The sequence below is a fragment of the Ovis aries genome, chromosome 3 (assembly GCF_016772045.2).
Source record: "Ovis aries strain OAR_USU_Benz2616 breed Rambouillet chromosome 3, ARS-UI_Ramb_v3.0, whole genome shotgun sequence".
In the NCBI taxonomy this organism is placed as follows: domain Eukaryota; kingdom Metazoa; phylum Chordata; class Mammalia; order Artiodactyla; family Bovidae; genus Ovis; species Ovis aries.
In genome coordinates this window covers 134,863,670-134,887,573 of record NC_056056.1, presented here as the reverse complement: position 1 = coordinate 134,887,573, position 23,904 = coordinate 134,863,670, and the positions used below count along the sequence as shown (strand labels likewise).

The following is a 23,904-nucleotide window of genomic DNA, read 5'->3' as shown; positions in this document are numbered from 1 at the left end:
TGACCTAGGAAGTGGAGCCTGGTTTTTCCAGAAAAAGGATAGTGACTGCTTACTGATCTGTCCCACCTTCACCCTAATTCTGTTCCCACAGACATCATGAAAGATGTCACGGATCCCCAGATGTCCAGTCCCTGTTACCCAACTATCCCTTCCCTCTGAGGGGTTCTGCCCAGTCATCTCTTCCCATATGTCCAATCTGAGTCCCATGGCCCTACTGCCATGGACCAGGGGGTGTGGGGGCAGAGGGAAGGTGGAGCCATGACGGGGAAGAGCCAGCCTTCTAAGCTCAGCTCCGGATATGCTGACCCTGCTGCTGCCTAAGAGACGGGGTCTTGGGCCATCCGTGCCCCGGGACCTTGTGGTTCCCCCACGAAGCCCTCTTCGCTCTCACCCGGAAGGACATTTCCACGTTCTCCCCTCCCCAGATCTCCATCTGATTATCATAGGTACCGATGTGCTCAAAGTAGGCCTTGGAGATGGAGAAGAGGCCACCAGCAAACGTCGGGGATCTGGAGAGACAGAGGGAAAAGCATGTGCATCTTCTGGGGGGAAGGGGGGCCGGAGCCCAGCATGGAAAGGGGCGGACTCACTGCAGATTCTCCTAAGACTCCCTCCTTCCTCCTTTCTTCTCGTCTGGGATGTGCAGCCACTAACTCATTCACTTAGCAAATGTTTATTGAGCTTTTATTTTTTGCCTTCTAGGACTGGGTCCAAGAGAGATGTAAAGATCATGACTGTCTTCTGAAAGGTACTCATGGACTTCCCTGGTGGTCCAGTGGTTAAGAATCCGTCTTGCAATGTGGGGACATGGGTTCGATCCCTGGTCTAGGAAGATTCTATAGGCCTCAGAGAGCTAGCGTACCTAGAGCCCGCTGTTTGCAACAAGACAAGACACCACAAATGAGAAGCCTGCACACAACAATGAAGACCCAGCACAGCCAACAGTAAGTAAATAAATAAATAATAAAAGGCACTTATTTACTCATCCAACTGGATATATTACACACGGGCTATCTGGGATTGTCCTATGTATTAGTCATACAGAGTAAAGAGGTCAGTAGAGAGACAGGGTAGTAGCTGAGACAAAAGTCACCATCTTTTGCTTTTTGGCAGCAAAGTTCATAAAGCACAGTAGATACTCAGTCATCAGAAGCTCTGTGAAAATGGTTTTGGACATAGGTGCTCCTGGAAACAGGGTAGGAAGTGAGATGAAATTAAACTCGATTTGGACTAAAGGGAGCATTTGGAGATTACAAAAAGATTCTGGCTTTCGGACAAAGGCAGGGAGGCACGGACCCACATTTAGACAAACTGACGAAACATCAAGAACTTAGATAGCACACTGCTCATGACAGGGGCTGAGCTAAGGGTTGAAGGCAGGGGTGGGAGCTGGGGAGACAGGAGTGCACACATATCACTCACTGTTTGTCTCTGCGCCAGGCCAGGCTGGCTTGGATGGGGCTTTGCTGCCCTCAGTGGGCAGCTCCATGTGGCACAGCCAAGCAGAAACCTTCTCTGTAAGCCCAGGACCAGTCAAGGTGTTTCAGACACAGCAGGGCCTCAATCAGTACTCACTGGCTGACTAGTCAAGGCAACCACACAGGAGCCTGAAGTTGGTGTTACCCTACCACTGTTCTCATTGCCCTGAGGTTGGCTCATGTAGCCACCTGGAAGGAATTTCAGTTGGGAAACCCTCAAGCTCAGGCAGGCTTTTTGTCCCTGGCTTTGGCAATGGCACCCCACTCCAGTACTCTTGCCTGGAAAATCCCATGGATGAAGGAGCCTGGTGGGCCGCAGTCCATGGGGTCGCTAAGAGTCGGGCACAACTGAGCGACTTCACTTTCACTTTTCACTTTCATGCATTGGAGAAGGAAATGGCAACCCACTCCAGTGTTCTTGCCTGGAGAATCTCAGGGACGGGGGAGCCTGGTGGGCTGCCGTCTATGGAGTCGCACAGAGTCAGACACGACTGAAGCGACTTAGCAGCAGCAGTAGCAGTTGGCTTCTCCTAGGGGTTCTAAGCCAGCCCAAGGAAGGCCAAGGAAGGCTCAGAGAGTCCTGGGACTCTAGATGAGCATTTTGGAACTAACTGGCTGCTTCTTGAGGGTCTCCTGGACCTAAGCCTGTCTCTTGGCTTTTTTCTTTTTAATATTTGTTTACTTATTTAGGCTGCACCAGGTCTTACTTGCAGCACTCAGGATCTTTAGTGTGGCATATGGGAGCTAGTTCCCTGACCAGGGATCAAACCCAGGTCCCTGCATTGGGAGCTCAGAATCTTAACCACTGGATCACCAGGGAAGTCCCTGTTTCTTGGTTTTGGGAGGTCCCCCTGACTAAGAAGCCACTGACAAATTATCTCTGAGGATAACTACACAGGGAATGTCACTACAGACCCACAACCAATTGGCAACCTCTGAAAACTCTCTGTATTTTCAGAGAAAACTTTCTGTATTTGCCAGGGCCTGCTTCCTGAGCTCCCCTGTGTCCTCACCTCTTCTCTTAGTCTCTTGTTAACTTTGGGAGTGGTGGAAGGGAGGGTGCTGCCTGCAGGTCTCCTGGCGGGTACCAGGCAAAGTGCCTGAGGCAAGCAAGCACACCACCAGGCCATTTGGACCAGGGAGCAGATTCACTCCTCAAATACTGGAGCTTTGTCTTCCAGCTGTATGGTCCTTGGACATCGGAGCAGGGGACGTCAGTGATGGGTGGGGGCCTGGTGCCCTGTCCCTGACTGTGCCACTGTGTGCCTAGCCCCTAGCTTGGGGGGAGGGGGCTTTGTTGCTGTGCATCCCAAACAAAAGACATCTATGAATCAAGCAAAGACTCAATAGGGAGTTCCAATTTGTTTTCTCTCTCCTGTCTTCTCCTTTCCTTTCTGCCCCTTCTGCTGCTGCTTCTCTTCTTTCCAAAGGAGACAGAGCAGCTGGCTGTTCCAGATCCATGGGATTCCTTTCTGCAGCCTCTCTACTGAGGCTCTGGGCAGCATTTCTTAGGATCTAGGGACGTGGAAGGGGAGAAAGCCTTCCCTCCCAACCCTGCTCACTATGTCCCCAAAGTCTGCTTCCCACCACCCCTGGTACATGTTTGGTTGACCCTTCAGTTTCCTGGACAGTATAGAAAAACTGTGGTACAGATAATCCAGAAGCAATGGATACTCTAAAAGTCACTCCTCAACGCAGTCTGGTTGAGACATCTGTGGTCTCTAACAGCACCCACAGGCAGTCTGAGAGGGAGGAGCAGGGTGGGTGTGTTGGGAGAAGGCAAACCCAGCTGGGCATCAAACAATGGATAAACTTTCAAGCACCTGCCTTCTAGCTCAGGGGCTGGCAGACTGTGGCCTGTGGGTCACAGCTGGCCTGACTTTCTAAGGTTCTGGCATAGAATAGTTTTTACATTTTGAAAAGATTCTTTTTTGTAGCTGCACGTATGTATGTGTGTGGGTACTCAGTTGTGCTCAACTCTTTGCAACCCCATGGACTGCGGTCCGCCAGGCTCCTCTCTCCATGGGATTTTCCAGGCAAGAATACTGGAGTAGGTTGCCATTTCCTACTCCAGGGGACTGAACCTGCATTTCTTGCATCTCCTGCACCGGCAGGCAGATTCTCTACCACTGTGCCACCTGGGAAGCCTAGCCTGGCAAAACCTAAAATATCTGCTATCTGGCCCTTTCCTGAAAGAGTTCAGGACAACTGCAGCGCATTGCCCATTGCAGGACATTCGTCTATCCTCCTTTAAGACATTCTCAGTCTTTTCAAAGATGGCCACTTGGCTGCACACACCACCCCCTCTTATTATAACAGCTGTTTTACAATGGTCTCTACCCACTATCTCTCTGCGAGCAGCAGTCATGTCCTTTCTACCTGTAGGGAAGAAATGACGAGACAAAGTACAGAAAGCCCTGAAGCCAGGGCCTGGCACAAGGAAGATGGAGAGTGAGAGCCAACTGTTATGGCACTAGGCAGGACAGCACCACGGTGGGGGGACAGGCTTGTGGCCAAACTGGTGGGATGGGCATTCTTGCTCCCCTAGTTTCCAGGGTGGTATAGTCTGGGGCCAACTGTTAACCACCAGGAACCTCAGTGTTCTCGTCTGCAAAACAGGCTAATCATAGTACCTACCTCAAGGGGATGATGATTAAATATGCTAAGCTCTTCACACAACACCTAATAAATGCTGACCTGAGATGGCCCAGGTCCCTGTGACTGCAGAGGCCAGCGTGGGGGCCCACAAGGCTATGGTACTTACTTGATGGGGTAGGTCTCATCCTTGCGCCTCTGCTTCTCTCGTGCCGGTAAAACCTCCCAGCCAAAGGTCAGGCTCCAGTCAAAGTTGCCCCGACTCTGGACTCGGCCCCTCTGGACGGGCTTGGAGAACTCAAAAGTGTTCAGGTCAATGGTGACGATGTTCGGGCTCACCACCACCGTCTCGTCCTCAGCGATGCGCGCCAGGAGGGGCTCCAGCCAGCCATGGAAGCACTCACCTGCAGGCCAGGGCCAGGAGACAGCAGTCAGGATGCTGCCCCCTGGCCAGCCTGCACCCCCCGGCCAGTGGGGAGCCCCAGGAGGACAAGTGCCTGCTCCCCAGTGGTAGGCAGGAAAACACGTGCATGCTCCACAGCCACAGAGAGCAGACAGAGATTTCCCAGGACCCGGCTACCCCTGCCCCTCCTCCCAGAGAGGTGGAAATGGCTTTGGAGGGGAGAACAGAGGTATCAGGGGAGTAACATGGAGGCTCCAAAGGCACAGGGAGGCCGTATAGGGCTGTCTTCAGGGTCTGCAGGCTAGCCACTCCGTTGACTCTCCCCACCCAAGTGAGGGTCTCATGCGGGGGTGCCCCTCTCCCTGGGGTCTCTGCACCTCATGCTTCAGCTCTAGCTGCAGAATAATCACCCCTTGGGGATTTCTGATGACCTGCAGAGATTATTTGGCCCCTGGAGTGATGATTTTATTGGTGAGGATGGCTGGCATCCTTATCCCACTTGATAAAGGAGAAGACTGAGGCTGTTAGTGGCAGGGTCAGAAAACAAATCCAGGTCTTCTGACTCCAAGTCTACAGCTTCTCAGAATATCACTGCTTTCAGGGAACACTTTTTCCCCCCCGACAACAGCAAGGGAAGTGCTTTGTTTGGGGGCAAAAAGCAGGCCTTCCTTTCCATGTGGAAAGGGCCACACCGAACAGCACCCAGAGGTAATAGGAGCCTGTCCGAGGGGCTGAGCTCAGAATGAGGTACAGATCAGGGGAGCAAGAAGAGGAGTGTCTGGGTTCTAGAACATTCTCCCAGCAACTGTGGGGTCACCACAGTTTTAGGTTTTAGTTTTAATGGTTTTAGGGCTGTGCATGCCTCCTGATAACCATCCTAGGGAATGGGGTGAGAAAAGGGTTGAAGAATCTGGGGGAGTCCCAAGCCTGCTTCACTCCTGGGACAGCAGAGCAGGCAGGGGCCTGGGTGACGCAGGGGTCCCAGCTTTTCCTTCTGCCAGGGAGGGAAGGGGGGCAGAGCCGGGCCGGCCCCCTTTACTCACAGTGGGCATCCAGGAAGGTGAGCACCTCCGCCTGGGCCACGCTGGCTCCCAGCAGCCGGGCGGTGATCAGCCCCTTCCTCTCCTGCTGCCGCACCACCTGCACCACCTGCAGCTGCTTCACGTGCCGCTCCAGGGGCTCCTTCAAGTACTCTGGAAGGCACAGGGTCATTGCCACCCGCTCAACACTTTGCCACAAACCTAATTCCCCATTGCACTTCCCAGGTGGCACGAGCGGTAAAGAACTCGCCTGCCAATGCAGGAGATGTAAGAGACGTGGGTTCGATCCCTGGGTCGGGAAGACCCCCCAGAGGAGAGCATGGCAACCCACTCCAGTATTCTTGCCTGGAGAATCCCATGGACAGAGGAGCCTGGCAGGCTACAGTCCATAGGGTCGCACAGAATCGGACACAACAGAAGCGACTTGGTGGTGGTTTAGTCGCTAAGTCGTGTCCCACTCTTGCAACCCCATGGACTGCAGCCTGCCAGGCTCCTCTGTCCATGGGATTCTCCAGGCAAGAATACTGGAGTGGGTTGCCATGCTCTCCTCCGGGGGATCTTCCCGACCCAGAAATTGAGCCGGGTCTCCTGCACTGCAGGCAGATTCTTTACTAACTGAGCTACAAGGGAGGCATACGTAATCTTCCGTGGACACCAGGTCCGGGCACTATCAGGCCTCCAGCAGGCCTGCATTCTAATCCTCTCTCACACCTACTGTGCTGAGCAACTTCACCGAAGCCCAAGGTGGGGGTCGGAGGGTGGAGGAGGTGCCCACAGCACATGGCCACCTTGCCAGGACACTCCACTGGCTCCGCAGTGCCCACCCTGCGTCTGTATACTGGGGCGACTTCTCTGATGTCGGAGACAGGACCTCACAGCTGTGTTTCTTTGGTTTCAAATCAAGTATAAACTTCTGATGACGGCTCTCGATGCCTCTCTTGGCCTCAGCTCCCGATTTTCAGAGCTGTGTCTCAGGCCTCCCCTCCTTTCCACACTCGGGCTTTGGCAGTCATTTCTCTGCGTCTGAGTCTCTGTCTCCCAGGCTCTTCAGAGCACGTCTGACAAGTGGAGCGTGCACAAGCGTTCATTTCTGGCTTCTGGGGCAGCAGCAAGAAGCCTTCCTCTAATCCTCTTTATTACCTCCTCTGCACGTGGAATTCTTTAGGAAGATGAAATGATGCAGAACAGCTTTTAAATTAAACTTAAAAGCCAGGTACCCAGGGCCTGCAGAGTCAGGCACAGCAGTGAGCCTGTCTGCCCAGGGAGCGGGCAACTGCAGGGTAGGTGATGAAGGAACCGCCAGAGGTGGCGCAGGGCTGGGGGAGACTGCAGGAGGGGCCAACGCCCGAATTGGAGAGGGGGAGTGGAAAGCTCCTTGAAGGGTGGGGTATCTGATGAGATCTCCAGTTCATTCTGAGAGGGGGCTCACTTCAGGACCCTTGTTCATCAATCAGAAACCCTCAGAGCATTAAAAATAGCCCTAAGGACTTCCTTGGTGGTCCAGTGGCTAAGACTCTGCACTCCCAATGCAGGGAGCCCAGGTTCAACTCCTGGTCAGGGAACTAGACCCCACATGCTGCAAGAAGATTGATCTTGTGTGCCACAACTAAGACCCCAGGCAGCCAAATAAACAAATAATAAAAAACAAAATAAAATACACTTACTCAAGATTTAAAATACATACACAGTTTTTAAAAAATAACCCTATTCTGAAGCGATCCATCTGGGAACGTAGTCCAAATCGTAGTGATGATTCATTAACCGCTGTCTTGGTTTACCTGTGCAGCTGCTCTGTTCCCCACTGTGCAGGATGGAAGGCCTGTGGTTTCAGATGTGGTGGTGTGGGGCAGCAGTGAAGGCTGACTGTGTCCTTTCTCTCTTGAGGGGTGTGGGGTCAGCCCAGTGCTTAGGCCTTGCTCCCACCGTCATATCATACAAACTGGGGGCTGTTTTTGTGCAGGTGCAATTGATCTCTCCCTCTCTGCTTCTTAGTTTTGGCCATGCCATGTGGCATGCGGGATCTTGGTTCTCTGACCAGGGACTGAACGAGGGTCCTCAGTAGTGGAAGCATGAAGTCTTAACCACTGGACCACCTGGGAAGTCCCTCTCTCTACTTTGAAACACACTCACACACACACACACACACACACACACACACACACACACACACACACACACACACACACACACACACACTCTGTGTCCAAATACTGGGGCACCTACTACATGCCAGTCATGGGACTAGATGCTTCCATGCTGACTTTCTTAGTTAATCTTCTCTGTGAAGATTAAAGAGCTTCCCATGGAGCTCAGTGGTAAAGAATTTTTGCCTGCCAACACAGGAGCCCCAGGAGACGCATGTTTGACCCCTGGGTTGGGAAGATCCCCTGGAGAAGGAAATGACAACTCACTCCGGTATTCGTGCCTGGAGAATCCCCATGGGCAGAGAAGCCTGCTGGGCTACAGTCCACGGGGTCACCAAGAGTCCGACATGACTGAGCGACTGAGCACCCACGTGAAGATTAAAATGCTACGAAATAGGAAGTGTTGTCCCTAGGGCTTATGATTCAAAATTAGCCTCATTTGGCAGCTTCAGCCCAGCACTCACTTAGGGTATACCTGTGAACACACTGCCAGGTGCCAGCCATTGTCCTGGGCAGGGCGGGGCCAGGTCTGGGTCCTGCCTGCTCAGAGCTCCTAGGCTCAACCTCCAAGCACAGGCTCCAGCGTGGGCTCTAACAGGGAGGTGGGAGGAACTCTGCGCAGGAGCCTTGCCTTCTCAACGTGGCTGATGTTTCCCTTGATAACATAACTGTGCTCACAGGAAGTTCATGGTGATGGAGAGAACCAGGAGACAGAACATCAGAGGAAGTGGGTTTTGTGGTAAGGGCCCGCCACGCACTGAGCTGTGAATGTCAGGGGCACCTGACCTCTACAGAGCCCTTCTCCCAGCCCTTCTCTCCAATCCCAGCAGCTAGGCGGGACCTGGGAATTCGGGGCTTGAGCCTCAGGCTCTCTGAAGGGGATGAGACAACACCCCTGAGTAATGCCCCTTGTTGGACCCACTGGACAGACACCCCAGACCGGAGTGCAGCAGAGCTGAGCATGGAGACACAGATGGGCCCATCTAGTATTATGTTCCCCAGGTGAGAGCCTCCTCATTTCGGTTCATTCCTCACAATCAACGTCTACACGACTCCTGTGACCTCCCCTACACCCGTCTTACTCAATCCCATGTGCAGAATACCATCTATATGCAGATACCCCTGGGCCTTTTTTCCTGGCCTTAAATCTTCACTTGGATGTCGAGCAAACCAAAAAACTGGGTTTCTCTGGCAGTCCAGCGGTTACGACTCCGCGCTTCCACTGAAGGGCGCACCGGTTTGATCCGTGGTTGGGGAAGATACTGCATGCCTCATGGCCAAGTAAATTAAACAAAACAAAACAAAACCCCCCATAAACCTAACACACCTGAAGTGGAACCCCAGATTTCTTCCCCACCTGCCCTCCCAGCCTCCCCTGTGTACCATTATCCCAACAGCTGCTCTAACCTAGGAATTGTGCTAAACGCTCCCCCTCTTCCCACTCCCCACAATCAGTCCATCAGCAAGTAAGGCCAATTTTCCATTCTTATTGCACCTCCGCAATAATGTCTTAACTTATCTCCTGACCTCTATTCTATACCACTCCCCTTCCCAATCTACTCTTTTTTTGTTTTTTTCAATTTTGATTTTTTTGTTCATTAAGGATTTTTTTTTTTTTTTGGCATCAGTCTTTATTTTCATTTATTTTTTGGCCATGCTGTGAGGCATGTGGTATCTTAGTTCCCCGGTCAGGGGTTGAACCTATGCCTCCGGCAGTGGAAGCCCATAGTCTTAACCACTGGACCACCAGGGAAATGCTCCCAGTCTCCTCTTGACACAGTACCCACAGTGAATTCTCTCTTAAAACTACAACTCAGATCACGTCACTATGATGGTTTAAAATTTCACTTAAAAAAGTGAATCCAAGACTTCACTGGTGATTCAGTGGTAAAGAAACCATCTGCCAATGCAGGAGAGGCAGGTTCGATCCCTGATCCCGGAAGATCCCATATGCCTTGAAGCAACTCAGCCCATGGGCCACAACTACTGAGCCTGTGCTTTAGACCCTGGGATCTGCAACCACTGAGCCCATGCGCTGCAGCTACTGGAGCCTGAGGCCCTAGAGCCTGTGCTCCGCAGCAGGAGGAGCCACGGCAGTGAGAAGCCTGGGCACCACAGCCAGAGTGCGGCCTCCTACGCCCCACACGCAGAGAAAAGCACAGCCATAAAAAAAAACATCCCAGGGACTTCCCTGGTGGTCCAGTGGTTGAGACTCCATCTCCCAGTGCAGGGGTCATGGGTTCAATCCCTGGTCGGGGAACTAAGGTCCCACATGCTTCAGGGTGCCACCAAAAATTAAAAAAAAAAAAATCTAAACAGTATGATAGCTCCTCAAAAAATTAAACCAAGAACTACCATATGATACAGCAATTCCATTTCTGGGTATTTAATAAAATAACAGAGATCAGGAACTCAAACAAATATTGGTACACCCATGTGGATAGCAATATTTTTGCTATTATTCACAATAGCCAAAAATGTGGCAACAATCCAAATCTCCGTGGGTGAATGAATGAATGAAAAATGTGAACGATACTAACAATGGCATGCGTGTGTGCTCTGTGCGTGCTCAGCCACTTTAGTCGGGTCTGACTGTTTGAGACCCCATGAACTGTAGCCCACCAGGCTCCTCTGTCCATAGGATTCTCCAGGCAAGAATGCTGGAGTGGATCTGTCGTGCCCTTTTCCAGTCTTAAAAAGGAAGCAAATTCTGACACATCACAACATGGATGAACCTTGAAGATGTTATGCTTAGTGAAATAAGCCAGGCACCAGAGGTCACAAACTGCATGATTCCACTTATACAAGATATCGAGAGTAGTCAAATTCCTAGACCGAAAGTGGAATGCGGGTTGCCAAGGGCTGGGGTGCTGGGAATAGGGAGTTCTTGTTTAATGGGCACAGAGTTTCAGTTTGGGAGGATGAAAGAGTTCTGGCAATGGTTTTACAACAATGAGAATGTATTTAATGCCACTGAATGGCACACTTAAAAATGGCGAAGATGGTAAATTTTATGTATATTTTACCACACACCCCCTAAAAATCCAAACACTGACTACTGCTTGCAAAGGTCTTGTGATTCAGCTCTGTTCACCTCTGTAAACTCAGTTCGCACCAGTGCTGTTTCTGCCTCCTTGCTCACATCTCTGCAGTCATCCTGCTCTTATTTCTGCTCAGCTCTCTGGGTCCCTGGTAAGTGTCTGAATTCCTCCCCCTTATTTAGTGAATTCCCACTAAGGGCAGCAGAAGTTCCCTGCCTCAGCCTCCCCACCTGGGGCAGAGCAGGGCTTTGGACAAGGGAGGCCCTGTTGGGAGCACGGTGGATTGACAGTCTTGGAAAGGCCAGTTTTTGGGAGCTCGTGAAACATGCCAGATCAAGGGTGGGCCTCAGGTGCTGACCTGGCCATGCAGGAGGGAAGCCTGTGCCTGGGAAAGGACTGTGGGGTAGGACTGAGCCAGGTCTTTGGCCTGGCTCCAGACCTCTTTCTGATACCTGGCCCCCAATATCAAATGCCTGTACACTTGTGCTCAAACCATGCTGCTGGGCACCTGGACAGGAGGACAGAGAGCCTGGACATTGAATTTCAGCACAGACACAGCCCTCGTGTGTGTAATGAGAGCCAGTTAATCTGATCAAACGGTCTGCTGTGTGGCAAACTTTATCCCGCTATGGCTGCAGAGGTTACCGTGGATCTGAGGATATTTTTCTTTCTTTGCTGAAAGTCTCTCTAAAGTCTCAAAGCCCTCAAGGTATGGTGGTTTATCCTGGGGTCCACAAACTCCCTGAATCACATGCACAAATGTGGGTGTGTGCACCCTTGTGGCAGCTGTGCGCTATTCTAGGGAGTGCCTGCACCCTTAGTCGCTTCAGTCGTGTCTGACTCTTTGGGACCCCATGGACTGCAGCCCTTCAGGCTCCACTGTTCATGGGATTTACCAGGCAAGAATACTGGAGTTGGTTGCCATGACCCCCTCCAGAGGATTTTCCCAACCCAGGGACCAAGCCCGCGTCCCCTGTGACTCTTGCATGGCAGGAAGATTCCTTACCTGCTGAGCCACCTGGGAAGCCCTCTAGAGAGAAGGGCATAGCTTTTAACAGACTGTCAAAGGAGGCCAGGACCCAAGAAAATAAGAATGGCTGGTTCTGGTTTTTCAGACAGGTGATTCTGAGATGCTGGACTCGACTCTAAGAGACAGTCCAGGGCAAGAAGGGAGAGGCCACCAGAAGGAATGGGAATATGTCTGGTGGCCTGAGAGGGGCAGGCTGTTTGGAGTAGCTACTGCCAAGCCACCCTAATAGGCACAGGCCACTCTGCCTCTTTGAAACTGCCCATGCCAGCCTGGTACTATGTCGTTGGCTGGCCTGGTCCAAGGAGACACCCAGCTGGGCAGTGTGCCTTTTACTTAAACAATTCTGAGTGACAAGCTGAGATAGTTTAGAAAACTCCACCACATGTGATTTAAGGCAAGAAACTTCTGAGGGATGAGCCAACTCAGGGTCATGGGAATAAGGGTTACAAGACAGCAGTTTGAGCTGAAGGGCAACGGATACACTGGTTCCTGTTCCTTACAACAATTCTACTGCTCCTAAGATTCCCCAGAGGCCACTCCCAAGTTCCAACCCTCTCTGCCAGACTCTCTGCCCCTCCCTTTCCACAAGCTCATCTCTCTGCTCCCTGTCCACTAGACCCTTTCACGCATCTCTGATACTTGTCTGCCCTTCCCAGGAAAGTGGGAGCTTCCAGAGGAAATGGGCTCACAGAGCCATACTCAGTGCCTCCTTCCTCTGTCCTCCCTGGCTCTAGTCCTCTTTCCCGGGGTGAAGGAGGGGGTTTGGGGAAGGAAAGGGTGCATCAGCAGCTGGGCTGCCGGAGGAACGCCTATGGTTCCTGCCCTCAATATGGGAGCACGGGCACAGGAAGCCAAACTGGGAGAGCCCAGGCCCCACTTGCCACCTGGGAGGAAGGCGCGACTCCTAGAGGACCCCAGTCTACTGCTGCAGGGGTCCTACGGTGCTTCTCTAGTTCTGGCCCCGGCATCCCATGCTTGAGTGACTGTAAGGACTTCCTCTCTGGACTCAGGTCCTCTGCTTCTCTTCCTGACAATCACCCTCCCCAAAGCTGCCACCTTTCTGAGACGAGGTCACTCTCCAGCTTAAGCACTTTCAATGATTCATTTTCTTCCCCCCAAATAAATACTTTTAGCATGGTGTGGATTTCATTCAGGCTTCCCAGGAAGCACTAGTGGTAAAGAACCTGCCTGCCAATGCCGGAGACATAAGAGACACAGGTTCAGTCCCTGCATTGGGAAGATCCTCTGGAGGAGGGCATGGCAACCCACTCCAGTATTCTTGCCTGGAGAATCCCATGGACAGAGGAGCCTGGCAGGCCACAGTCCATGAGGTCACAAAGAGTTGGACATGACTGAAGCGACTTAGCATGCATGTAAGGATTTCATTCAACATCTTTTCAGCGTCATTTCCTACAGCACAAATACCAATGTCTCTCGAGCTTGGCTGATGCTGTTTTCTCTTCTGGGGCTGCCCTGAAACACCTCTTCTCTCCCTGGACACTTGGGCTTTCAGGTGAAGCTCTAATCCAATGTGAACGTCTCAGCAAGGCCACACGGAAATAACATCTCCCACAGTGCACTGCTCCCAAACAAAGAATAAAATGAGCTCAAAATTCTCCAAGCCAGGCTTCAGCAGTACGTGAACCATGAACTTTCAGAGGTTCAAGCTGGTTTTAGAAAAGGCAGAGGAACCAGACATCAAATTGCCAACATCCGCTGGATCATCTAAAAAGCAAGAGACTTCTAGAAAAACATCTATTTATGCTTTATTGACTATGCCAAAGCTTTTGACTGTGTGGATCACAATAAACTGTGGAAAATTATGAAATATATGGGAATACCAGACCACCTGACCTGCCTCTTGAGAAACCTATATGCAGGTCAGGAAGCAACAGTTAGAACTGGACATGGAACAACAGACTGGTTCCAAATAGGAAAAGGAGTACATCAAGGCTGTATATTGTTACCCTGCTTATTTAACTTCTATGCAGAGTACATCATGAGAAACGCTGGGCTGGAAGAAGCTCAAGCTGGAATCAAGATTGCTGGGAGAAATGTCAATAACCTCAGATATTCAGATGACACCATCCTTATGGCAGAAAGTGAAGAGGAAATAAAAAGCCTCTTGATGAAAGTGAAAGAGGAGAGTGAAAAAGTTGGCTTAAAGCTCAACATTCAGAAAACGAAGATCATGGCATCTGGTCCCATCACTTCATGGGAAATAGATGGGGAAACAGTGGAAACAGTGTCAGACTTTGTTTTGGGAGGCTCCAAAATCACTGCAGATGGTGACTGCAGCCATGAAATTAAAAGACATTTACTCTTTGGAAGGAAAGTTATGACCAACCTAGATAGCATATTCAAAAGCAGAGACATTACTTTGCCAACAAAGGTCCATCTAGTCAAGGCTATGGTTTTTCCAGTGGTCATGTATGGATGTGAGAGCTGGACTGTGAAGAAAGCTGAGTGCCAAGGAATTGATGCTTTTCAACTGTGGTGTTGGAGAAGACTTTTGAGAGTCCCTTGGACTGCAAGGAGATCCAACCAGTCCATTCTAAAGGAGATCAGTCCTGGGTGTTCTTTGGAAGGACTGATGCTAAAGCTGAAATTCCAGTACTTTGGCCACCTCAGGCGAAGAGTTGACTCATTGGAGAAGACTCTAATGCTGGGCGGGATTGGGGGCAGGAGGAGAAGGGGACGACAGAGGATGAGATGGCTGGAAGGTATCACCTACTCGATGGACGTGAGTTTGAGTGAACTCCGGGAGATGGTGATGGACAGGGAGGCCTGGTGTGCTGTGATTCATGGGGTCACAGAGTCGGACACGACTGAGCGACTGAACTGAACTGAACTGAATGCATATGGAGCTCTTACTGGAAACTAAGTACTCCACAGCACATGAACGATCTCATTTACCATCTATCTCTGATCCCTTGTCCACCTTGCAAGGGAGTCAATTATCTTCATTTTTAGAAGAAGGGACTGAAGGACTTCCACGGTGGTCCAGTGGTTAAGACTCCACACTCCAAATGCAGGGGTCCTAGGTTTGATCCCTGATCAGGAACTAGATCCCACATGCTGCAACTAAAGATCTGCACGCCTCAACTAAGAGCTGGCACACATGAATAAATATTTGAAAAAACAAAGACAATGTGAGGATGGAAGTTCAGAGAGGCTAAGTATCTTGCCCAAGGTCACAGAGCTAGGAAAAGTCAGAGCTAGGATTTGAGTTCCTGGGTGTTGGACTCTCAAGTCCGTGTCCTCTCATGCCCGCTAGGGTGTGTTCCAGGTCACACCACCACGGCTGGTGCTGTAAGCAGTCATCTGACTATGAGGGCTGTTAGCCTACTCAGGACGAGATCTGTCTAATTTGTCATTTGTCATGTCATCTCCTACGCCTGAGGCAGCACCAGGCACAAATAACTCAGCAGATATTTGTGAAAATGCTTTGAACTGTGGAAGTTTGGTGAGCAAACTCACTTGCCTACTACCAACTACAACGAAGGCTTCTGAGATGGAGTCTTCAAGAGCAAAAGAACGGTCCAATAGGTGGGAAACAGAGGGGAGGGCCCGTCCCCACCATCTGCATTTCTGAATTGGGGTTGGGCTTGGCAGCTCTAAGGGAAGCCTTGAGGCCAGAACAGCTAAGCTTTTGGAACTTTAGGGGTCAACTGCAAATCAAGTTCAGGAATGTGGCCTACCCGCCCCCTAGCACCCACCTGCCTTCTTCCTGCTCCTGACCTTTATGATGAGCTGGGATCACAGGCCACAAGGCAGTGTCTGCTCCCTTGGGAGCACTGGTAGGCCCTCTTTCCCAGAGTACCCGGGGAGACCCCAGGCCCCTCCTCAGGGGCCTCCTAGCCTCACCGTCCGTGCTGGCATCATCTACCAGAATGATCTCCTTCAGCAGGATGGCAGGGGTGGTGTGCAGGACGCTGTACACCGTCCGCAGCAGTGTGGACCAGGCCTCATTGTGGAACACAATGATGACGCTGGTGGCAGGCAGCGGGGGGCAGCGCCGGAACTTCTGGTCGACACACCTGCAAGGACGAGAGTGCAGATACAGTTCTCCGGGTGCCTGGTAGTTCTGGGGGCGGGGAGGGCTCTGTCCACAGATTCCTATAAGCATTCTCTGCTCCTTGAAACCCCAGCCTACATTCCCCTTTGGAGCTGGGAATAGCGGCATGCTTTTCCCAGCTTATCCACTATTTGCCACCTACTCTAAGCCTCTGCACAGGCGCTAAGCAACCCACTCCAAAACCTGTCTCTCAGGACTTCCCTGGTGGTCCAGTGGCTGAGACTCTGCACTCCCAGCGCAGGGGGCTTGGGCTCGATCCCATGTCGGGGAACTAGATTGCACATGCTGCAGCTACGAGTTTGCACGCCATAACTGAGATATCCCTCATGCCACAACTAAGATCAAAGATCCTGTGTATAGTGGCTAAGACCCAGCATGGCAAAAAACAGACGGTCCCCCCCCAAAAAAACCCAAAGCCTACTTCCCCCACCTGAGGTCCCAGAGGGAAAGTAACAAAGGGCAACTCTGACATCTGGAAAAAGTGACTACAAATTCCATATTCAGTGAGAGGGAAAGAAAGGCTTTACTCTTTACAGTGAACGGTTCCACTGGAACCCATTTCCTCATGCATTCCCTGTAATCTGATACTACTATCACAAACACTTTGCTGGGACTTTTCTCTATCCTCATCCACTCCAACCACTCTGGGGCACTAGGCGGCACTGCCTCCCTCCCCGACACACCATCTCAGGTGGGGGTGGTAATGTGTCAATGCTGGATCTCAAGGAACTGTGCGGCCTAAATCATTCTTTCTTTCTTTTAAAATAGTACTTATTTATTTATTTGGCTGCACTGGGTCTAAGGTGCAACATACAGGATCTTTAATCTTAGTTGCAGAATATGGGATCTAGTTCCCTGACCAGGGATTGAACCCGGTCCCCCTACATTGGGAGCGGGGAGTCTCAGCCACTAGACTGCCAGGGAAGTCTCTAAAGGCCCTTTTTAAACTCCCTCTGCTGGTCAGAGAGATTTCTCAGGGGGCCTCCAGAGAAGACTCCCAGACTTCCTCCACCTGCTGGCCTCAGGCCCACTGCCCTTCCCTGTGAGGAGTCCTGGTAACTCAGGGTGGCTCCACGTTCTAGGCCTCTAATACTTGGTCCAAGTCTGAGGAACTCCGGGTTCACAGCCCTAAAGAATCATGAACCTGAGAATGCAAACTGCCGTGTGTGGGGATGAATGCTCAGTCACATCCTAGTCATTGAGACCCCGTGGACTGCAGCCCACCTCTGTCGATGGGATTCTCCAGGGAAGAATACTGGAGTGCGTTTCCATTTCCTGCTCCAGCAGATCTTCCTGACCCACGGATGGAACCCAGGCCTCCTGCATCTCTTGCGTTGCAGGCAGATCCTTTGTGGCTGAGCCACTGGGGAAGTCCCTAACTGCCATGTGAGAAAAGGCCCAAAACGGTATTCCTCTTGAGTTGGGAATGACAACGTCTAGACGAGAAAGACACAAAACCTTTGATGGGAGGCCAGTAAGAACACAGACTGAAGGGGCTTCAGCTCAAAGATCTAAGAGCTGGTTCACTGCCCAGGACTGAAAGTACAAACAGGTTCAAATAATTGGTTGGAATGAGTTCATGGCCCTATGAGTCTTCACTGAAAGAAACCAGGAGGTGAGCAGTAATCCTGACCACCAGGGCCATTTTCAGGAAATGTCCTTTGTTAGGAGCTCAGCGGCAGAGTCCTGTAGTCTCCAGCCTCTCGGCAGAGGGCAAAGCCCCCGAGTCTGTGGGCTGCAGTCAGGCACTCTTAGTCACCCCTTGGCCTGCTGTGGTCCCCGTCAGGAGTTCCTTTTTCTGGATCCCGTTACCTTCACAATTGTTTTTCACTCTCACAGGTCTCCCTGAGACTCTGGCCTGACCATGATGCCCTTGAATCCCAACCCCTGGGATAACGACAATGGCTCAGGAAAAGAAATGAAGGCTTAGAGGAAACCCTTGCCCACATTCTAAAATCCCTGTCAGGGGCATCCCTGGTGGTCCAGTGGTTAAGAATTTACCTTCCAATGCAGGGGATGCAGGTTTGATCCCTGGTTGGGGAACTAAGATCCCACATGCCTTGGGGGAACCAAGCCTGTATGCCACAACTGCTGAGCTGGAGCGCCGCAACCAAGACCCGACGCAGCCAAATAAATAAATAAATACTGATATAAAATAAAATCCGTGTCAGCCCTTTACACTGGCTGTGGACATACCAGCCACGCCTCTGGCAGAATCCTGGCCTCACCCGGGGATGCAGTGCTACTTACTCAGGGGGTCGGGTGTCCGGCCCCAGGGCCCTCTGCAGGGAGATGCGGTCACTGGCAAAGGCATTGAAGCAGTGCTTCTTATAGCCCTCTTCCTTTTCCTGGGTCTCCTGGGGTGTCCACTCTTTCTTCTGAAATGCTTTCCCATCTGCCCCAGGGCCATTGGGGTCCTGTGGCGGCCGTTCCCAGAATGGCTTCAGCTCAGCTGGGGTGTAGAAACCTGGGAGGCAGGACTGGTTGGTGGAGGCCAGTGTCTGCTGGGGCTCCGGAGCCCTGATCTGGAACTTGGGCATTGAGTCCCTGAGGTTGTGCACTGCCCCCAGCATGAGGTCCAGGACGTGGTCCTTCTGGCTCACCAAGGACCTCAGCCATGGCTTCTCTGTGGCCTGCTCCCTGCCGCTTACGTCCCTCTGCAGGATGAAGAGAAAGAGCACGAAGGCGCTGCCCACCATGACCAGGCGCACGGCCATGTGGCGTCTGCGGAGCAGCCTCATCCTCTGGAACCGACAGGGACCCCGGCTGAGTCAGCTCCGACTGCTGCGCCTGGCCCTGGAAACAGCTCGAGGTGTCGTGGTGGCACCACCCTGGGGCCTCGGCCTGAGAAGGGGGGATGAGAGAGAGAAATGAGCCAAGGCAGGTGGAGAAAGGGAGTCAGGGGATTTGCGGGTTCTTGTCCAGGCTCTGCTGCTGAATGGTGACATCACCTTAGTCCCATCACGTTACTTGTCTGCACCTAAACTGTCTCCATCCAGATAATAAGGAAAACGGACCCTGTTTCTCTTCTGCCCTGAGATTCTGACATTCATGGACCTAGAAAATCTGGAACATTGAAACGCTACATGAAGAAATCTAATGAATGTAACCACTTTTTGAAACAATCTGTCTTTTTCTAGAAAAATTTAAAATGTTCACACCCTATGACCCCTGCAAGTCCTCTCCTGGTTTTATATCTCAGATAAACATATGCCCAAAGGCGTGCACAAGAACATTTCTAGTAGTACCCACAAAAAAGGCAAAAATTAGAAATAATCCAAATGTCTATTGGCATTATAATGAACAAACAGTGTGAAATATCCACAGCACATGGACTGCACAACCGTGACAAAGAGTGTACCGTCCCTACATGCCACAACACAGATGCAAAGTTGAGTGAAAAAAAAAAAGCAGAAGTTTCTGAAGAGGGAGGGAAGACATGGGTATAAAGGCACATGGGGGGACTTCAAAATAAGCTTTTTTTAAAAAAAGTGAATGGTGGTTGCTGGCAGCACTGCTATTCTTTATACCCTATGCATATTTTATAAATATTTTCTGTATCTACTCATATTTAATAAAAAAATTAAAAACAATTTTTAAATCTAAAGATCCTAATGACAGCCCATTCCAGGCAGGACCATGGCCCCGAGCATCTACCCTCATGTATGTGGTACCAGGCTCAGAGGAAGAGTGTTTGCAAAACTTCTGTAGACAGTTCTGCAGACAGTTCTGCAAGTATAAGGCTCATGGGGTGAGCACTAGATGCTGGTGGCAACAGACCTGCGCACAAATTCTAGATCTGCAGCTTATAACAGTAATAGCACCTACCTCCTAGAGTTGTTTGTTGTAAGGATTAAGTTCAATAAAATAATTCCTGGAAAAGCTTAGCAGTCTCTGCACCCAGTCAATGCTCAAAAAGTGTTAGTTTTTATCAGTAGTAGCTGTGTGACCCTCAGCACATGACTTAATCTCTCTAAGCCTCAACTTCCTCATCTATAAAGTGGGAGTAACTAATACCTAACCCACAGGGGGTGTGAGGATTAAGTCAGAAATAATGTATATAAAATACTCAGCCTAGTGTCTGGCACAGACCAAGCCCTCAATTATTTCGATGGTTGTTGTTAATAAATTGCTGCTCAGTTTCCCAGCAATTATCCTCAGGCAACTGGTCTTTGGCCAAAGCCACACTCATTACTCTGTCTCACTTACAAGGAACTTCAACTGAGCTGTGGTAAACACACGAGCTGCTGCCTGTGGAGAAGCCCGGTGTTTGGAGTCACTTGGGTCCACTTGGGGCACATGTGGCCGTCATGATGTCAAGTGGGAACAGGGGTCACTCTGGGAAAGAGGGGAGATGTTCTCTTTTAAAACCTCAGATTCATGCACATAGGAAACAGACACTAAGTATCTGCTGTGCACAGGAAGCTGAAATTGTGCACCTACTGTAAACAGCAAGCATGAAGCAAGCACCTTTGTGTGTAGCAAGCACATTGAATTTCTGCCTGTATAGAGACACACACTGAATGCCTACCATATACATAGCAAGCATGTGCTGAGTGCCTACTGTATACAGCAAATATACCTAAGCACCTACTTCTCACAAATATGTTGAGTATCTACTGTATAGAGAAACATTTTAAGTGCCTGCTGTATATAAACATGTTGAGTGCTTTTTGCAAAAAAAAAAAAAAAAAGGATTCAGCAGCAGCATCAAAAATCGAATAAGATTAAATCTTTTCGAGCATCTATTTTATATTAGGTATTGTCTGGGAGACAGAGGAGATTCGTTGATCCTGCCAGTATTGAGTCAATTCCTGCTTTATGCCAGGTACTCTGCCAGATGGTGGCCAGCCAGAAGGTGAGCAAGGTACACTGCGGGGAGGACCATATGAAGCCCTGCCCTTGACAAAGGACTGTGTGCAATAGGGGCTGTTTCTCCCCCACGTCTGGTGACCTCCCTGACCTTGCCAGCCACACTTCTGGTAATCATCTCCTATGCAGAGAGCCCAGCATTCAAGGAGAGTACAGTCAATTGGGGGAGTAAAATTTTAAGCCGAGAGGCACCCAGCCTGAGAGAGGCATCCTCGGGGTCAGAGGGAGAGAGGATGCAGTCAACTCACTGAGTTGGGGAGGGTGATGTTCGTTAAGTCCCTCTGGAGAGAAACTTGGGCTGAGCCCTAACCCACAAGTAGGAGTTGGCTGGTGACGTGAGCACATTTCAGGCAGAGGGAACAATATATATAAAAAGCCCTAGATGCAGGAGACAGCATGATCCATCAGAGAACTCCAAGGAATTTGGTTTGGTGGGAGTATGAAGCCTGATGGGCGTAGCAGGTGGTCCGGAGAGGTGGCTTGAAACCAAGTCATGAAAGCAAAGAGTTTGCCCTTGACCCGAGGCATGGGAAGCAGTAAAGATTAGTGGGAGCCCAACATTACAAGAAGAGTAGTGTGATAGCTGGTGGAGGGTGTCTAGGAGATGCACCTGACTGGCAGCTGGATGACCAGTTAAGAGGAACTAGGGGCGTCTGACCCAAAATAGCAGCAGTGCGGATGAGGAGGGAGGGTGTGGTGCTAGAGGAACTTCCTTGGGTGATGAGGCGGGACAGTTCATCCTAGCTGGGACACAGAGGGACACAGAGAGGTGTGAGACCACCTCTTTCCCCGCCAGATTTTAAAATCTAGTTGGAGTGCTACCAAGAACTGGTGGCACTGGGTTCAGGGAGCACTGGTCCCAGGAGGGAATAGAAGCAGGAAAAAAATCTATTTCTAAATATCCTTTTGCACTTTGAACCCTGACAACATTATTCAAAAAGTAATACAATTTGAACTGTGTAAGACAAGGAGAGTACCCCGCTGGCTTGAAGAAGGCTTCAGGGAGGAAACGGAGATTCAATGTAGAGATGGTGTCCTGTCTAGGGGTTGCTAGGCTGGTTGATGCCTGAACTTGACATCTCATCAATTCTGCAACTGCCCCAGCTAAGCACAGACCGAGCACCGCAGGATGGGGAAGTGTTTGCTACAACAGGGTTGAACCATCTGAATGCGGCATCTCCCCTGACACTTTGTCTGTCTACCTTCCGCTCCAACAAGAAAGAGGGAGCACAGTTAGAAACAAAGGCATGGTACAGGCATAACCTGGGAGTTACTGTGCAGTCAGTTCCAGACCATGGCAAGAAAGTGGGTCACACAATATTTTGGTTTCCCAGAACATATAAAAGTTATGTTTATACCATACTGTAGTCTACTAAGTGTGCAATAGCATTATGTAAAAAAAAAAAAAAAAGAAGTACATACTTTAATGAAAAAATAACATTTCCGGGAACATTTCAGAGATAGATTTGCTGGATATAGGGTTGCCACAAACCTTCGATTTGTAAAAAATGCTGTATCTGTGAAGCAAGATGAAGTAAAGCACAATAAAACAACATATGCCTACAAAATTTAGTTATCAGATGCTGCCAAGTGCTTAAGACTCACCTCCTCCAGGAAGGCCTCCCTGACTGACTCACTCAGAATCACCCAGGTCACTCCAACTCCCTCGTCTTGGCATCACAGTGTGATTCACCTTTGTTCCCTCCTGAAGAGAGACTTGGGGTTAAACTGAGCTCTTCCCAGGCATCTGCTCTCTCAATCCAGCCTGGCTGTCTAAGGCTTTCTCTCTGGTGCTTGCAGTTCCTCAAGGTACTAACCACATCCTGAAATGAAACAAGACACCTGTGATTAGGCTTGGCAGTAAGGGACTCTGGTTTGTTTGCTTGGCATGCAGGCGATGGGAAGGAGTCTCTTCGAAGGGACACAAAATCCAGTGTAAGTCAGAAGACTTTGGCTTTAAGGATTCCTGCTCTCTACGTAGGAGACGATTACCAGAAGTGTGGCTGGCAAGGTCGGGGAGGTCACCAGACTTGGGGGAGAAAGAGGCCCTGTTGCACACAGTCCTTTGTCAAGAGCAGGGCTTCACATGGTCCAGCTTCTGACTGGCCAAGAGGTCCACCGGCGAGTATGCCCAAGGCCCTCAACCACTCACGCCCTCCTGCTGCTGCTAAACTTTCACTCCCAGCTCTTTTTCCTCCAGCCACCCTTGGGATTGCAAAACATCAGACCATCTTGATTTTAGTACTGAGATGATACCAGAAATCCTCTTATTCTGGGAACATTTTCTAGACTGAACAAATTGGACCTGTTTTCCTGGCCTCACCAATCAGAATACAAATTGGTATACACTGGTATAAGGGAACTGAGGCTTCACCCAGTCCAATGTCTATCAAACTGTTGATTGCAACTCATTACAAGACTGTGAAATACATTTAAAGTGTTGCAAATCAGCATGGAAAAAAATTATTTAAAAGATCAGACTAGACTAGAGCAAAAAAAAAAAATACCAATTACATCACAGGTAATATGGGTAAGTATTGTTTTGTTAAAATTTCATTTTGGTTATTACACATACATGTATAGAGTAAATGTACCAAAAGTCCTAGTACAATCTTATGCTTCAATAACTTTGGAAGTATAAATGCCACAGGCTTACAAAGAACATCATTTGAAAGTTTAAATTTCTTTCACCTCGTTTCTATGAATTTTGAATAAAAAATTATTATTTTAATGTCTGTCTCCATTCATTGAAGATGATAAACATTTCCTGATACAAAATTAAAATGAAAAGTTGTTATTCAAAATTCACATAGGTGGTTAATGTAATGTCTAGTTCATTTCCAATAAATACATTGCTGCCTGTTAAAAAAAAAAATTCACATAGGTGAAAGGAATCATATTTTCAAATGATGTTTTTTGTTAGTTTGTAGAATTCATACCTCTTAGGCGATTAAACTGTAAAATTTTCCTAAAGGTTAGGACTCAGCCCTTTCACTGCTGTGGCCAGGGTTCAATCCCTGGTTGGAGAACTAAGACCCCACACAACAAAGCTTTCCTGAGACTTTTGAGATACCCTGTCACATATAAGAGGATACTAAGTTTTCTTGTAAAATGCCCCCCTTCCAACCTCTACCCATCCCCCCATCCCCTCCCCTCTCCTTCCGCCACCTTCCCCAGGTCCAGTCAAAAAGCCAGTGATACAGTCTAATTCCTCCATTTTACA

The 23,904-nt window shown here is 49.9% G+C and overlaps 1 protein-coding gene and 1 non-coding gene across 4 annotated transcripts in view; one reads left to right on the top strand and one right to left on the bottom strand.

Moving 5' to 3' along the window:
* The window catches only part of GALNT6 (polypeptide N-acetylgalactosaminyltransferase 6), a 39,631-nt gene that overhangs the window by 8,701 nt on the left and 7,026 nt on the right, over positions 1-23,904 (bottom strand). For 2 of the 3 annotated variants that reach the window (XM_027967307.3, XM_012174255.5), the window contains exons 2-7: positions 22,287-22,504; positions 18,060-18,653; positions 15,599-15,771; positions 5,520-5,669; positions 4,243-4,477; positions 392-509 (exon numbers count right to left, since the gene is read on the bottom strand). In XM_027967307.3, the coding sequence (XP_027823108.1) occupies positions 392-509; positions 4,243-4,477; positions 5,520-5,669; positions 15,599-15,771; positions 18,060-18,550 (1,167 nt within the window). In that variant the 5' untranslated portion in view covers positions 18,551-18,653; positions 22,287-22,504. The remainder of the gene's footprint in view (positions 1-391; positions 510-4,242; positions 4,478-5,519; positions 5,670-15,598; positions 15,772-18,059; positions 18,654-22,286; positions 22,505-23,904) is intronic. The other variant, XM_042246708.2, reaches the window with a different exon arrangement.
* TRNAG-CCC (transfer RNA glycine (anticodon CCC)) lies at positions 7,006-7,078 on the top strand. The gene has a single exon. It is a non-coding gene; the product is annotated as a tRNA-Gly (tRNA).